Source organism: Neovison vison, chromosome 10 (genome assembly GCF_020171115.1).
Source record: "Neovison vison isolate M4711 chromosome 10, ASM_NN_V1, whole genome shotgun sequence".
In the NCBI taxonomy this organism is placed as follows: Eukaryota; Metazoa; Chordata; class Mammalia; order Carnivora; family Mustelidae; genus Neogale; species Neogale vison.
In genome coordinates, this window is record NC_058100.1 from 56918242 (window position 1) to 56936018 (window position 17777).

Below are 17777 nucleotides of genomic sequence, written 5' to 3' on the forward strand. Positions count from 1 at the left end.
ATTTGTTTGTTTTGTTTAGTTTTAAATACCACAAAGTTTTCTTTTTTATTTTTGTTTTTTTTTAAGATTTTATTTATTTATTTGACAGACCGAGATCACAAGTAGGCAGAGAGGCAGGCAGAGAGGGAGGGGGAAGTAGGCTCCCTGCTGAGCAGAGAGCCTGATGTGGGGCTTGGATGTGGGGCTCGATCCCAGGACTCTGGGATCATGAGCTGAGCCGAAGGCAGAGAGGCTTAACCCAGTGAGCCACCCAGGCGCCCTAGTCATTTGTTTTATATATATATTTGAGTACCTGTTTTGTGGCAGCCATTTACTCTGATCTTTAGGTCCTTGTGTTGTGCCAAAGATCATCACTGCCGTTCTCTGTGATGTCGTTTTTATTTTAACTTACCTTGAAAGAACCAATGTGAGAAGAAAAAGTAGTTGTTAATTAGAGAAATCAGAGAAACCTGATGGTTGTAGGCTTCTGTTTTGATAAGATAGAGTGAAGTAAGTAGGTTATAAAAATTAGCTTCAACTTACAAAGCTGAAGTAAATTTATAGTAATTTGGATATAGAATAAAAGAGGTGCTGTCGTTTTAGGAATCTTTTTTATAAATCACCCTTGTGATTTCTTAAAAAATAATTTTTTTTCTGGTTGTTAGGAGCAGTGCCTTTTTGCTATAAAAACTTGTAAGCATTTTTTTTAAGAGATTTTCTATTTATTTACTTATTTGAGAGAGAGAGTGTGAGAGAGAGAGTGTGAGAGAGGAGAGGTCAGAGGGAGAAGCTGACTGCCTGCTGAGTAGGAAGCCAGATGAGGGACTTGATTCTGGGACTTCAGGATCATGACCTGATCTGAAGGCAGTTGCTTAACCAACTGAGCCACCCAGGCACCCCAAAACTTGTAGACATCTAAAAAGAAAAAGTTTCCTGTAATTTTATGGCCCAGGGACATACACTGTAAACATTATGATGAATGTCTTTTTGGTTTATTTTTAAATGGACACATACGCAATTTTTTGAAAACAGAAATGTGATTGTAGTGTATCCACTATGTTGAGGTTGTGATTTATAGTCCATAAAAAGTGATATAGTGACTTTTTTTTCTTTTTCTTTTTTTTTAAGATTTTATTTATTTATTTGACAGAGATCACTAGTAGTCAGAGAGGCAGGCAGAGAGAGAGAGGAGGAAGCAGGCTCCCAGCGGAGCAGAGAGCCCATGGAGCAGAGAGCATGCTGGGCTCCATCCCAAGACCTTGGGATCATGACCTGAGCAGAGGTCAGAGGCTTTAACCCACTGAGCCACCCAGGCGCCCCATGACTTTTTTTTCTAATGTCAATTTGATATCTCTCTGTGGTTTTGTGGGTGTGGGGTTGGGGGGGAAATATATATAGCTTTTTTTTTTTTAATTTTTTAATTTTTTTAAAATTTATTTATTTTCAGAAAAACAGTATTATATATAGCTTTTTAAATATTATATATATATATATATATTTTTTTTTTATTTGGGGGAGAGAGAGAGCATGGGTGGGGGTGGAGGGGGAAGGGTGATGGTGGTAGTGGTGGGTGGGGGAGGGGCAGAGGGACAATGGAGTTTGTGCGTCCGGCTCCCTTTCCAGGTTTTGGAGATCATGACCTGAGCCGAAGGCAGACGCCCAACTGACTGAGCCACCCAGGCACCTCTAGTGAAACAATATTTAAAAAGATTTTTTTATTAAAAGATGATACATAATTGCAAAACATCAAACATTATAGAAATATATATTGTGAGGAAGGAAACATTTCTTGTAATCCTCTTTCTTTAGCTATAACCATTAAGAATTATTATTTTTCATGGCATATAGTTACGTATTGTAATGTGATTTGGGTATTTTTTTGATTGATGTTTACCAAATTATTTAGTCAATTTTGTAGTGTATTGGTTGCTTCTAATTTATTTTGCTGTTTACAGATAATCTTGAATTGAGCACCTTTCTATGTATATACCTCTGCTCATTTCCTTAGGGTAAATTCCTAGAAATAAAATAATTACATCAAAGGGGATACACAACCTTAAGGTTTTCCATACAACTTGCCTTCTGGAAATGTTGTGGCAGTTGCATTTCCTTCAAGAGGATGTGAGGTTCTCTTGTGCTCCTTAACCCTGGTAGTATTTTCTTTAGTTTTCCATTCTGTTTAGTAAAAAATAGTATATGATTTAAAATCAGTTTTTTTTTATCCTACTGAAGGTGATGATTTTCTCATTCTTATTGACTAATGCTTGTCTTGTTGATCTTTCTGTTTTTCTCTTACTTTTTTTATTTGAGTGTGCTCTTTTTGTATTAAGGATATCAGCACTCTAAGAACATGAATAGTCCATTTGCTTAACTAAATCATAGGCATTTGCTTTTCTTGGGTGTTGTTATGTAGTATTTAAATTGCGTAACCTTAAAAGTTAATACTTTTTTTTAACGTTCTATATCCAGTAGACTTGTTACTCAAGTTCACTTTTAAACATTAACTTTTGTATACTGTTGCCTAATAAATGCTCTGTATTTTATTATAATAAAATATAAGCTGAAATAAATTTGATAACAAATTACTTGTTTTAAATGAGAAATAGAAGACTTTATAGGCATTATTTTATGACCAGTTTATTAATCCTTTACTGATTTAATGAACCCTATTTTATTTTTTTCCTGCTAATAGCTACAAGTGTATTCATCAGAGTTTGGAGGATAATAATAGATGTCCCAAGTGTAACTATGTTGTGGATAATATTGACCATCTGTATCCTAATTTCTTGGGTGAGTCTTTGGAATGATTCTTTATTATTTAAAATATTCTATCCCCAAGAGTATATGCTGGCAGAAATTTATTCAGAAAACATAGTGTAGGGGTAAAGCAAGTCTTTCTCTTCTATCCACCTGGGTGTTTTTCCCAGTCTTCATTATTTTGTGATGTATTTTCCATACCATGTGTTGTTAGTACTATATGATATTGTTGTTAAGTTTCATGAAAAAAGAAAAATTGACTGCTACAACCCTTAGTTTCTTATATAGATGGTGGAACAGAATGTGAAGTTAAAGGGGATGCCAGAGGTCCAGAATACCTGTCTCTTTATACAATGTGGTGCATTCTTGCTGGTTGTGCTTCTGGGATAGAAGTGAGGGTCAGGGGAAGAAAGTGTTAATGGAGAGAGGGAAAAGGTGGGGAGAAACTTGGGTAATTGGGTTTCTGGATAGGGTAAGGGAACCTGTGACCTGGGGAGGCAATTGAAAAGTAAAAACTTGGAGAAGGAACTTAGGAAAAGAAGAAACATTGAGTGGTGTGATACTCTGCAGGACTGGACTTAATGGGCTAGATTGGGTAGAAGGGAAATCAAAGTCCTGCAAAAGCAAAACCTTGTGTCCCTGAGCTCAGAAACATCGATTGTTGCTGCTGTGTGGGCTCTAGAATTTTTTCTATCAGTTGTCATAACTTTAGAAAACTTCTTTTGAAATGGTTAAATACAGAAAGGAATCTGATCTTCCGAAAATTTTGGTGTTTACTAAAACTTTCAGGCAACATTTTTTAATGAGTCCAAAAGCTGGAGATTCTTTTATGTGGATTTCTAACTAGAGGGAGCACTATATACCAGTATGGAAGGACTTTGAAAGCAGAGTACTATTTTAGTTAGAAAGTGATTTCATACGTTAACTATATATTCTCACTTATATCCAGTGAGTAGTGAAGTCACACTTAACTGATTTTCTGAGCTGGAAATTATCTGGGTGGTGATCTAGTTTTTAACCTTTTCTTTTTATGGATACTAAATTTTTGTTTTGGGTAATTGGAGTGTAAGTATTTTATGTCCATATTTGAAGTCTTTTAATTATAGGGCAGCTTGTAATGTGATTATGAATGTTAGCCATGGAAATAACATTTTATCCTGATACATCTTTTTCTGTTTTTCTTCCCATCATCCCTTCCCCTCTTTACATTTGTACAATAATACTCAAATTCAGGATGCCTGATGGCTCAGTTAAGTGTCTGCCTTTGGCTCTGGTCATGATCCCGAGTCCTGGGATTGAGCCCCACATTGGGCTCCCTGCTCAGCAGGGAGGCTGCTTCTCTCTCTCCCTCTTCGCCTGCTGTGTTCCCTCTCTCACTGTGTCTCTCTCTATAAAGTAAATAAAATCTTTAAATAAAATCCATAGCTTCCCACATTAGGTAGACAGGGATCTTATGCATTCAGGGTGCCATTGAGATCTATTTCTTTTATATATTTATTTATTTTTAAAAGATTTTATTTATTTATTTGTCAGAGACAGAGGGAGAGAGAGCGAGTGAGCACAGGCAGACAGAGAGGCAGGCAGAGGCAGAGGGAGAAGCAGGCTCCCTGCCGAGCAAGGAGCCCAATGTGGGACTCGATCCCAGAACCCTGGGATCATGACCTGAGCCGAAGGCAGCGGCTTAACCCACTGAGCCACTCAGGCGTACCTCTTTTATTTATTTTTTAAAACTTTTAAAAGATTTTTATTAATTATTTGACAGAGAGAGAGAGAGACAGGGAACACAAGCAGGGGGGAGTGGGAGAAGGAGAAGCAAGCTTCCTGCAGAGCAGGGAGCCCAATGGGGGCCTTGATCCTGGGACCCTGGGATCATGACCTGAGCTGAAGGCAGATGCTTAACGACTGAGCCACGCAGGTGCCCCTTGAGATCTATTTCTGAATGTGGAATTCCACCTTGTTTTTTCCTTTACTGAAAAAATCCTTTTAAGTTATTTATTTCCATTGCTTTAGCTTGTGTTTCCGTGATTTATTTGTATAGTGTCTGTCATTCTTGGTTGGGTTGAGGAGCTTGAACTTTTTGAAGTAATTTCAGATTTCTTCTTGAGCATGGTAAAATAAGTGTATGTTTTACAATTTTGAAGGCTATTAAGTAGCCTTGTACTTTTTTTTGTTGATAGGTTACGACCCTTCCCATTTATTTATTTTAAATATTTCATTTATTTGTTAGAGAGAGAGAGGGAGAGAGCACAAGTGGGCAGAATGGCAGGCAGAGGGAGTCTGAAGCAGGACTTGATCCTAGGACCCTGGGATCATGACCTGAGCTGATCAGATGTTTTTTTTCTTTTCTTTTTTTTTTTAAAGATTTTATTTATTTATTTGACAGACAGATCACAAGCAGGTGGAGAGGTGGGCAGAGAGAGAGGAGGAAGCAGGCTCCCTGCTGAGCAGAGCGCCCGATGTGGGACTCGATCCCAGGACCCTGAGATCATGACCTGAGCTGAAGGCAGTGGCTTAACCCACTGAGCCACCCAGGCGCCCAGCTGATCAGATGTTTAACCAACTTAGCCACCCAGGCATCCCAGGACCCTTCCCTTTTAATACTGTGTTTACCTGAGTCATGGATAAAGGGCTGAGCTATATATTTTCTTTAACAGTGGTCTTCAAAACTTTTTGCTTGGGTGACTCATAAAAATTTTGAAAATGTTCTTCCTCATGTATTGAACCCCATTTAAAATTATCATCCTCAAGTTTTCTTTATAAGTTTAAGTGGTGGTAAAGAATGTAACTTTAGGAGTGTTATAAATCTAATTATTTAAAAATAAAACTTTTATCTTTTTTGAAAATGTATCCAGTGAAATATCGTAGTGGTTTGATATTTATCATTAATTTGAAAATAGATACCTTTCATTAACAAAGGGAAATTTTATTTATTCCTTTTCTCTTTGAACTTCTACTTAAATTGATTATTGGCCACATAATTATATCCTTATATGATGTATTTACATGTTTGAAATCTGTCGATCTATCTGTAGTGCTTTTCTGTAACAGAAATGTATATAAATAGAAACTATAGACAGAATTTTTTTGAACATAATTTAAAAATCTCAAATATTTTTTCTGGATTATTGAATTAGTAGTAGTATATAATTAGTTAAACATATATTCACAAATTTTATAAAGTATTAGGCATAAATATTTATTGAAAACATGCTGCTTATTAATGTTTGGTGCTTTTCTCAGTTCTGGTACCCTTAGAAGTTATTACTAGGACAAGGAATGAGTTCCATTTGTATTCTTTTTATTATTTGTTTGTTCATTTATTTAGGATCATCATAGTTTTTTATTTTTTATTTTTTATTTTTTTTTTAAAGATTTTTTTATTTTATTTATTTGAGAGAGAGAGACAGTGAAAGAGAGCACGAGCGAGGAGAAGGTCAGAGAGCGAAGCAGACTCCCCATGGAGCTGGGAGCCTGATGTGGGACTCGATCCCGGGACTCCAGGATCACGCCCTGAGCTGAAGGCAGTCGTCCAACCAACTGCGCCACCCAGGCGTCCCTCATCATAGTTTTTTAAAAATTGAGATACAATTGATCTATAAATTATGTAATTTTAAGATTTTTCTTTTTAAAGTGTAAGTCTTAAGAAGCTTTGCTTACATGAATAAGGTGATGGGGCTTGAAGGAATTTTGTTAACATTAATGTCACTCAGTTTTTTGACCTCATTCTCATGTAAGAAATTAAGGAAAAAAAGCATTTTTAAATTAATTAATCAGATTTTATTTATTCATTTGAGAGAGAGAGAGAGAGCGCACAAGCAGGCAGAGTGGCAGGCAGAGGGAGAGAGAGAAGCAGGCTCTCTGCCAAGCAAGGGGCCCGATGTGGGATTCGATCACAGGACCCTAAGATCATGACCTGAGCCGAAGGCAGCTGCTCAACTGACTGAGCCACCCAGGCATCCGAGAAAAAGCATTTATTGATTTATCATCAAAAACAGTCTTAATGCTCAGTTAGTTAACAAGTCAAGTCCTTTCTTGAAATTTTTTTTTTTTTAAAGATTTTATTTATTTATTTGACAGAGCGAGATCACAAGCAGGCAGAGAGTCAGGCAGAGAGAGAGGAGGAAGCAGGCTCCAGGCTGAGCAGAGAGCCCGATGTGGGCCTCGATCCCAGGACCCTGAGATCATGACCTGAGCCGAAGGCAGCGGCTTAACCCACTGAGCCACCCAGGCGCCCCCTTTCTTGAATTTTAATGAAAGCAAAGAATTAGAAGCCAAACACTCAGAGATTTGATTTTTTGGTCATTTATAATCATTTACTTTTTTGTCAAGATGAGTACTTTGATTTTTCCTTTCCTGTCCTAAATACTATACCTCAGACCCTTTTTCTTCTGACTTTCCTTCCTCCAGCTCTTCTGCCTTCCACTATATTCTATTTCATTACCCTTTATACCCTTGCTCTTCCAACACATTCACTATTCTTTCCATCTTGCTTGTTCTTGTTACTAGAAGGTTCTTGCAAGGTGAAGTGTTCCTGTCCCTGTTGCCATCTATCCTGTACCCGCCCCCCTGCCCCCAATTCCTGCAATTGCTCTCCTCTGCTCCTGCCAAGACTTGCTCTCTAGCTCTCCCTATCCCTCTCTCCAGCTGCTTGCCCCATCTCTCTCCCTTGCTCAGTCTCTTTTCTAGCTTTCTCTATCTATGTTTAAATTTATAAATTGAATTTTATCACCCTTCTGAATAACATTATTATTCTTTGAAGGGACAACATGAATGCTAAGTTTAAAATAACTGTTAAAAAAAAAAAAGTAACATCCTTATTACTGCCAGGTAGTGTCCTAAGTGCTTTGTGTAAGCTAACTCATTTAATTTTCAGTCCTATGAGATAAGTACTCTTGTCATCAATATCCTCCTTTGGGTGAGGAAACTAAGGTACAGAAAAGTTCGGTTACTTTTATAAACTTGTACAATAGTATTGGTGGAATTGGGATTTGGTCCTAAGCCATCTGTTCCACAAGCATATATGCTTTAACTACTCTTCTGCTTCTAAAAATATAGTTACTAGAATGGAAGCTTTAGCAGTAGAAATGCATTATTTCTTCTTAGTACTGTGGCCATTTCAAGGGTCCAGACACTTAAAATTATGGATATAGAATATCCTTCAAATTTAGTGATATGTGAGATTTCTCAGGAAAGTGCAATTTGGTATACACATGTAAAGTATTAAAGTTGAAGTCCCAGTTTTTATTCAGATGTTTAATTCTGTAACTGAAACATTGAACTCTTATTTATGAGCTTCTCTTTATTCCCACTACATTAGTTGGAGCTCTCCTTTCTCTTTCCTGGGTTAGAATGGTAATTTTGCTTGTGAGATACATACCAGGCTCTTCAGAATCAGGTTCCCATCTATCTTCATTTCCAGCCTTAGTTCATAACCTATTAATCATTAACAAAATCACTTCGACCTCATGTTTCAGCCATATTGATTTAAAGGCATCTTATCTCCTGGTTTTGTATGACTTTAACCCCTTCTTTCTCACACCCTTCTCTTAATTCTTTTCCACTTCTTTTTCTGCTTAATGAATCTCTGTGTGGATGTGATGGCCCAATTCTAATGTCACCTTCTGTGTGTAGCCTGCTTATTTACACATGATTGTTCCTTGTCCTGTGTTCTTTGTAAGTCTGCTTCAGTGATAGTACTATCACATTATGATATACCTACTGTGTCATATATATTTGTCTTCCTACTCAGAGTTGCTCAAGTCTTAGATTGCATCTTACTTAGATTGAGTTTTACTTATCTTAGAAGCTTGGATTCTTAGTATAGGCTTGATACTTCTTTGGTTTGTTTGGAAATATTTATAGTTGGATTGTGGTATAGTGAAAAATATTAGATAGTTGGATTTGTATCCCAAATTGGTTTTGTACTCTGTGTTACCATGTGTAAGTTCTTGATGCTCCCTCTAATATTTCCTCATCTCTAAAATGGGGAGAATAACCCATAGGATCTTGTCTATAAAGTGCTAGCCCAGGGCTAAACTGATTTAGTGCTAGTTTCTTTTTTTCTTTTTCTTTCTCTCTCTCTCTTTTTTTTTTTTTTTTTTAGTATTTTATTTATTTATTTGATAGTATAAGCAGGGGGAGTGGCAGTGGGAGGGGGAGAAAGCAGACTCTCTGCTGAGCAGGAAGCCTAATGCAGGGCTCCATCCCAGGATCCGGTGCTCATGACCTGAGCTGAAGGCAGACGTTTAACCAACTGAGCCACCCAGGAGCCCCTAGTTTCTTACTCTTGATCAGACTTTTTTTGTTATTATTTGTTTGATGTTATCAGTTCATCCTTAAAGACAGAAGAAAAGGATTTGTAGAATTAGAAATTCAGTGGTTCAGGGATATGATTAAGTTCTTTAAATCTTTTTGTTCCTCCATCCTAGCATGTATTGGTTCTTTGACTGGCTGTTCTAAGATCGTAGGATGGCTCTGAGTAGCTCCAGGCATCATCTTTTAAAGAAGGGAGGGAAAGAATTCTTTTTCTTCCTATCCATTTCTTTCTGAAACACAGCATACCCTTCATTGATTAAAACTGGGTCACATACTTAATCCCATGTCAGCTATTGTAAGGGTATGAATGCCAAGATTGGCTTAAGTTAGTCAAGAATCATAACGTTGGGCTGGGGTGAAACCTAGCTTTTCTGAAAAAGAAATGTGGCTTAGAAAAAAAGTTATTATTATTTTTTTTAAAAAGGGTGGGTGGGATGGTTTTGGATAGGTAACTGACAGTATCTGCCATGGTATTTATAGGAAAGTAACAAAAAGAAGAACAAATAAGAATCTCTAGTGTCTACCTTAGAAAATCAACCAGGTACCATGTGGAGGATGCAGCAGACCAACACAGTGAGGAATTGTCTCCCCCAGGTGCTGACAGTATCATAATTGAGATGTGTACGAGAAAGTACATATTCCACAGAATTCTCCTTTAATAATAGTGGTAGTAATAATAGCAGTTGTAGCATTAGAATCTGTGGAAAATTGTTTTCTAATTTGAAATAAAGTGAAAGCCTAGCATTTTCTGCTTAGCATCTTTTTAATTTGGGGGCTCTTAAAAGTGAAAATAGAACCCATTTAAACAGAACAATTAGATGATACATTTAACAACAATACAAATTATATGTGCTTTTTGTTGTATTTCTCTTTTCAGTGAATGAGCTCATTCTCAAACAGAAGCAAAGATTTGAGGAAAAGAGGTTCAAATTGGACCACTCAGTGAGTAGCACCGTATGTTTCAACTCTTATTACTACTTTTTAATAAATTTCAATTTTTTTATTGGTTTAATATTAATTAGATATTAGAGCTTAATATGTCATTGATTTTCTTTAAGAATAAAATTTGTTTAAGATTATTTTGTTTAATAAAGAACTTTTGTTACCTGCATCGTCTAAAATTTAAAGATCATCTTTTGAAAGGTCTTCTGGGATCCCATTGAGTCAGAGTTGTCTTGCAGTACATGGCATTTGGAAGATTATATGGCAGGGTGGAACTGCGGCTGGTAATTTGGAAAAACTTTTGGAAGATTCTCAATTTAAGAGAATCAGTCCTAAATTATTGACGGAAGTGAGCCTAAATTAGTACCTTACCAAGGACAAAGTTGAAAATATGTCTAGACAAATAATTAAAATCCAAGTACTTATTTTGAAGGGAGTTACACCTTTAGACATGCTCACTTAACATTTGTTTTGAATATGCCTTCTGTATCTGTTACCCAGATTGATTTAAGAGAGAAGTAGTGTTTAATTATAATTAGAAGGCAATGGGGAACTATTGGCTAGGAAGGAGTAGGTTAGAATATTATAGTATATTTTTGATATCTGTGTAATAAACATAATTAGGAAGTAGTAGTTAAACATTTTAGGGTCTCTAAAACAGTCTTCTTAGGAGGTTACTGTGTTTCTTCGTTTTTAGAATGGCCACAGGTGGCAAATATTTCAGGATTTGTTGGGAACTGATCAAGATAACCTTGATTTGGCCAATGTCAACCTCATGTTGGAATTACTAGTGCAGAAGAAGAAACAACTGGAAGCGGTAAGTGGCAGTTGAACTTTATTTATTTTTTATTGTGTTATATTATTCACCATAAAATACATCATTAGTTCGTAATGTAGTATTCCAAGATTCATTGTTATGTACAATATCCAGTGCGCCATGCTCTGTGTGTCCTCCTTAATACCCACCACCAGGCTCACCCCCTCCCCCAACCTCCCTCCCCTTTAAGACCCTCAGTTGGCAGTTGAACTTTAAAAAATTTTAAGTGGTGGTCTTTATTGCATTGAAAAAGATCTAGAAATGTTTAAAAATAATAGGATAGTATGTGTCACTCAGTCCATCCAATTTTATTCAGTAAGAAAGAGCATGCACAAGATATCACTTCTAACAGTCCCCCTTTTCAAGTAAAAGATTTCTTATAAGTTGTGGCGGCTCATTTATATTCAGAACAACTGAGTGATAAGAAAGATCATGACAAAATACAGTTTCGTTTTATTATTTATTTATTATTTATTTTTTTAAAAGATTTTATTTATTTATTTGACAGAGAACACAAGTAGGCAGAGAAGCAGTCAGGGAGAGGGGAAGAAGCAGGCTCCCCACTGAGCAGAGAGCGTGATGCAGGACTTGATCCCAGGACCCTGAGCTGAAGGCAGAGGCTTTAACCCATTGAGCCACTCAGGCACCCCTTATTTTATTTTATTAAAAAATTTTTTCTTTTTTTTTTTTTTTAGATTTTATTTGTTTATTTGACAGAGAGAGAGATTACAAGTAGGCAGAGAGGCAGGCAGAGGGAGAGGAGGAAGCAGGCTCCCTGCTGAGCAGAGAGTCTGATGTGGGGCTCAGTCTCAGGCAGAGGCTCAACCCATTGAGCCACCCAGGCGCCCCTACAGTTTCATTTTATTTTATCTTATTTTTTTTCTTAAAGATTTTATTTATTTGACAGACAGAGCTCACAAGTAGGCAGAGAGGCAGGCCTATAGAAAGAAGAGGAAGCAGGCTCCCCGAGGAGCGAAGTGCCTGATGTAGGGCTTGATCCCAGGATCCTGGAATCATGACCTGAGCTAAAGGCAGAGGCTTAACCCACTGAGCTACCCAGGTTCCTCTACAGTTTCATATACTGGTTGGTTGTCTTCTTATGAATATATTCCTTGCTAGATATTCCCTTATTCACATACGAGACTTGGAAGATAAAATAGAGATTTTTTTTTACCTACATAAAATCCTTTTAGCAGGTGTTTGTTGGTGGCAGCTGTAGTGTATGGCTTTTAAATAAAGGCATTTAGAAAGGTGGGAACTGTAACTAAATATATCCCGTTTCATGTAATAAAATAATAAATGTAAAATTGTGTTTACTTCATGTAAATATATATAAACAAAATAAAGTATAAACAATGAAAAATGTTTATAAATAATATAAAATGTGAATTTGCATGTATTAGGAATTAAGTATGATCCATTAGGAGCGACTCACACCTCAGCATAAGTAGGTATCCCTCTGACCTAGCTGAAACAAAAGCGGGAATCTACTGACAGGGTAAGGGAGTGAGTATCTGACATATGTGAAAAGGAAGTGTTTAACAACCAAATATTGGGAAGATTGGAACCATAGCCAGCTTTTCTGGAGACTATAAGGAAATGAGATCAGGCACTTGAATGTTGGATCATTCTTTGGTGCTTCTCATGTCTGTTTCTTTGGGACAGCTCTGATTTTCTTTTCTCAGGTATTTATAACATAATGTGATCATTTGCATTTTCTTCATCTATATTTATTTATTTTTAGGTAGAAGAAAAGGGACTTTCCTTTACAATTTCAGAATTCTGTGGTGGATTACTAATATAATTGAGATCTGGATTCCATATGATTGAATAGGAATCTTAGAAGGAAGTAGCTTCGGTTTTGCTTACCAAAATGATTCTCCCATTCTGGGTTGGGGGTGGGCAGGGCTGGTTTTGGGAAACGGGCCTTTATCTTTAATTAGTTAATTTATTTTAGTTTTACTGAGGTATAATTGACATATAGCACTGTATAAGCTTAAGCTATACAGCATAATGACTTGACATACAGGTATTGTGCAGTGATTACCACAATTTTCTTCCTTAGCCCCCCTTCCCCATACTCACACGTGTGCTCTCTCTCTTAAATAAATAAATCTTTGTAAAGTAAATTGGGCTCTGTGCTGGGCATGGACTCTGCTTGTGATTCTCTCCCTCTCCCTTTGCCACTTGCATGCTCCTGTGTGTGCTCATGTTCTCTCTCTCTCTCAAATATAAATAAATAATAAAAAAATTAAAAGAAATTTATATAATAAAGTTTCATATTATAGTTATCCTTTTGACATATGCCTCTTTGTTTATTTTTTGAGGTTTATGTTGGTAAATATAGATCTAGTTCATATTAACTTATTAGTGGTAACCCATTGCATGAACATATCTATTCCCCAATGGTAGATATTTACGTTCTTCCTAATTCTTAGCTGTGAGTGTCATTATTACATTTAATATTGTTATACATGTTTCCTTGTGCTCATGTGTATACACTTAGTGTTTTAAGGAATGAAATTACTGTTTATAGAATTTACATGCACATTTTAACATACCAGATATTGCCAGGTTGCTCTTCTGTACTATACGAACACCTGGTATTTTCTCATTTTTAGTTATTGCCAGTCTTATAGTAGTCTGATGTGTGTGTGTGTGTGTGTGTGTGTGTGTGTTTTGGATGTTGCTACTTTTCCAAATAGATATTTTGGTAATTGAATTTTAGTTGAATTGCATTGTGGTCAGACAACATGATTTATATGATTTTAGATTGGATATTTTTCTTGAATTCAAGTTTTTTGCTTTGTGGGTTTATCATGGTAAGTTTCTGTTTTGTTTTTTAGTGGTTGCTTTTGTTTTTCATTTTTTGTTTTGTTTTTTAGATTTTATTTATTTGAGAAAGAGAGAATATGAGGGGGCCGGGGGAAGAGCAGAGAGAGAAGCAGATTTCCTGCTGAGCAGGGAGCCTGATGTGGAACTCTATCCCAGGACCATGAGATTACAACCTGACCTGAAGGCTGATGCTCAACTGACTGAGCCACCCAGGGACCCACTTTTGGGTCTTTAATACAATTTTTGTTACATTGTGCCTTCAAGTAGTATCCTTCATCTATCTATATTTACAAGAATCTTATAGTAATATACTTCATTTCCCCTCTCCCGGCCTTTGTGCTATATTTTTTCCTATAGTATATTTCTGTATATTGATAGAGGTTTATTAAAAAGACAGTTTTGTCGGGCTGCTGGAAAGATGGCACAGTAGGAGGATCCTGGGTTCACCTATTGCCGTGTGGCCACCTGGAGAACACCTACATCGGCATAAATAACCCAGAAAGCAACCCGAAAACTGGCAGAACAGACTCCGCAGCCCTATGTAGATAAGAGGCCACAATGAAGCAGATCTACTGTCTCTGATTGCTCTTGGCAGGATCCCATCAAAGCAGGGCCACAAGCTTGGCAGTGTGGGCACAGCCCAGACAAGGGTCAGTATCACTCCAAAGTAAGTCCTGCTCCAGGGAGAGGGGAAGGTAACTCTACACCAGTCTGACTGTGACCCCAGCAGTGGGCTGAGGGCAGGCAGCTGGTCTGACTGCAGGTCCTGCCCACCAACAAAAGCTGCTCAGGGGACAACAGAGGGAAAGTGCCTGCAGTTTGGTGCGTCTTCATCTCTGGCAGATACCTGCGCTGACTCAGCTCAAGCCCAAGGCCACCCTGGACCAGCCCACTAACACCACAGGCACATCAGACTTTGCCCACAACAGGCAGAGAGCCATTGCAGGCTGGAGTGAAGGCAAATACAGCCCAACTGCAGTGAAAGGACACCCCTGTAGCAACACACATAGAAGACACCCTGAAGCACTATTTTCTGGTGAAAAAGAGACATTGCACTGCAGGACCTCTTCTTCATAAAGCCACTACTTTTAAGTGTGGGAGGCGTAGCTGACTTTCCTAACACATAGACACAACAATGGACAAAGTGAGGAGAGAAAGGAATATGTCCTAAGTGAACGAGCAGAACAAAATCAGAGCAAGAGACCTAAACAAAATGGAGATAAGTAATATGTCTGATAGCAGATTTAAAGTAATGCTCATAAAGATACCCGCTAGAGAGAAAGACAACTATCATATGATCTCCCTGATATGTGGGAGTGGTGATGCAACATGGGGGCTTAAGTGGGTAGGAGAAGAATCCATGAAACAAGATGGGATAGGGAGGGAGACAAACCATAAGTGACTCTTAATCTCACGAAACAAACTGTGGGTTGCTGGGGGGAGGGAGGTTGGGAGAAGGGGGTAGGGTTATGGACATTGGGGAGGGTATGTGCTTTTGGGTAAATTGGAAGGGGAGATGAACCATGAGAGACTATGGACTCTGAAAAACAATCTGAGGGGTTTGAAGTGGCGGGGGGGTGGGAGGTTGGGGTACCAGGTGGTGGGTATTATAGAGGGCACAGCTTGCATGGAGCACTGGGTGTGGTGAAAAAATAATGAATACTGTTTTTCTGAAAATAAATAAATTGGAAAAAAAAAAAAAAGATACCCGCTAGAATTGAGAAAGGAGTGCAGAACCTCCATGAGATCCTCCAACAAGAGATAGGAGACACAAAAAAGAACCAGTTAGAGCTATTGGACTCATTAAATGTAAATAAAAATAGACCACCTGGAATAAATAGCAACCAATAGGAAGTAGAAGAACAGGTCAGCCACCTGGAGGACAGAGTAATGGAGAGTAATCAAGCTGAGCAGGTGAGAGGGGAAAAAAATACGCAAAATGAGAATAGACCCAGGAAGTCAGAGAGACTGTCAAGCATAACAGTCTCTTGATAGGTATCCCAGAAGGAGAAGAATGAGAAAAGGGGGCAGAAGATTTGTGTGAAGAAATAATAGCTAACAACTTATTGAATCTGGGGAAGGAAAGAGAAATCCAGATTCAGGAGGCACAGAGAGCCCCCAACAAACCAACCCAAAGAGGTCTGCACCAAGACAGAAAGTAAATAAGATGGCCAAAAATAATGATAGAGTATTTTAAAGGAAGGAAAGAGAAAGGAAAGCATAACATGGAAACCCCATATGGCTATATTTCTTTTTTTTTTTTTTTTTAAAGATTTTATTTATTTATTTGAGAGAGAGAGACAGTGAGAGAGAGCATGAGCAAGGAGAAGGTCAGAGAGCGAAGCAGACTCCCCATGGACCTGGGAGCCCGATGTGGGACTCGATCCCGGGACTCCAGGATCACGCCCTGAGCCGAAGGCAGTCGTCCAACCAACTGAGCCACCCAGGCGTCCCTGGCTATATTTCTTAAAATTAGTTTTAGTTTTGGGGAAAATGGCTAGTTTTTTGTTGTTGTTGTTCCTTAAAGATTTTGTTTATTTCAGAGAGAAAGAGAGAGGGAGAGCACACATGGGAGAGGGGCAGAAGGAGAAGCGGACTCCCCACTGAACATAGAGCCTGATGCTGGGATCCATCCCAGGACCCTGGGATCATGACCTGAGCAAAAGGCAGAGTCTTAACCAACTGAACCACCTAGGCGCTCTGAAAATAGCTTGATTTTAAAAATGCCAGTTAAAAACAGTTTTTAATCAGGAAAACTGATTAAATAGTAGAAGTAGGCTAAATGGACGCATGAATTTGCTTCATACTGGTTATACTGTGGTTTTAAAGAAAACTTTGAACTCATAGTTATATTTTTAAAAGAACAATTATAATTTTCTATTATAGGAATCACATGCAGCCCAACTACAGATCCTTATGGAATTCCTCAAGGTTGCAAGAAGAAATAAGAGAGAGGTATATTATTTTGTATGTTTTACATAATGTCTCATTTACTGTTGCTGACTGTTCCCATTTTTCCCCATTTTTGTAGAGGCATTTCATGCTAAAAAGTTCATTTAAACACTTAAAAAGTGTTTAAGTTGTAGGCAGTTTTCTAACTCTTTGTATATTAACTTCTTTTACCTTAGAACTTGATACTTTAAAAATCCCTTTTTGGAGATGTGCTAAAAAGTTTTCTGTAGGTTTGAATACAATGACTTACCTCAATGCAGCAAAAAATAGAAAATAGAATTATCAAATGACAGCCTACCCTTCACCCTGAAAAGAAGATTTAGGAAACTTTAGATAATATAGTCTCAAGTAGAGAGTGTTTCAAATATTTCTTACGGCAAAAATGCATGCTGGGGGAAAATGCAAGTAAAAATATAGCTACCTACTTAAAACCTGGAAAGCGTAAGACATGAAGTATACTGAAAAGATAATTTTTTAATTAATAATCTTATAATCAGAATGTTCTAATTTAATGTTCATAAAATTCCTTAGTCATTTCAGACTTGTACAAAATATGGGAAAATCAAAGGCAAAATCCTGTGCAATGGGGACAATGCTGATATAACTTTGAAAGCAGTTTTATATTTAAATTCCTAACTGTCACAAATCTCTTAAATTTTTATTTTAGGTTGTCTAATTAGGTTGTTTTTTAGACATTTAAAAAAAATACAATGTGCTAATAAAAATATATAATGTGCTAAGGTCTAGGCTGTCTATTATTTTTGAAAATAAAAAGCTGAGAGATATCTTTATATTGATGAAGTACTGTTAGTGTACATTATCAGAACCTTTACATTACCTTAGTTTGGTATTTCCCCTTTTTTGATTATTCGTGATGTCTGTTTTTTTAACTGTTTCATACTTTGTTCCAATTGGATTTTTCTGTATTATGATCTTGTTAACAGCTAAATATTCTTTACATGGTTTATGACTATTTTTCTCATCCTTAAGCTTTGCTGAGCTAATAATTTTGATTTTACTATATCTACTGACAAAAAACATTATCTTCATTATAAATTTAAAATTTCTTCCTCCCTGTTGCTTCTTGGCCTTTTGGCTAAGATCAGGTGTAAAATTTATTCCTCTCATTTTTTTTTTTTTTCTTTTTTTGGGTACTTTTTCAACTTTGGTATGTGTAAGA

General features: G+C 37.2%; 1 protein-coding gene across 4 annotated transcripts in view; it reads left to right on the forward strand.

Moving 5' to 3' along the window:
• The window catches only part of COP1 (COP1 E3 ubiquitin ligase), a 244292-nt gene that overhangs the window by 30512 nt on the left and 196003 nt on the right, over nt 1-17777 (forward strand). For 3 of the 4 annotated variants that reach the window (XM_044267354.1, XM_044267357.1, XM_044267356.1), the window contains exons 3-6: nt 2672-2769; nt 9929-10005; nt 10691-10810; nt 16532-16600. In XM_044267354.1, coding sequence (XP_044123289.1) covers nt 2672-2769; nt 9929-10005; nt 10691-10810; nt 16532-16600 — 364 coding nt within the window. The remainder of the gene's footprint in view (nt 1-2671; nt 2770-9928; nt 10006-10690; nt 10811-16531; nt 16601-17777) is intronic. The other variant, XM_044267355.1, reaches the window with a different exon arrangement.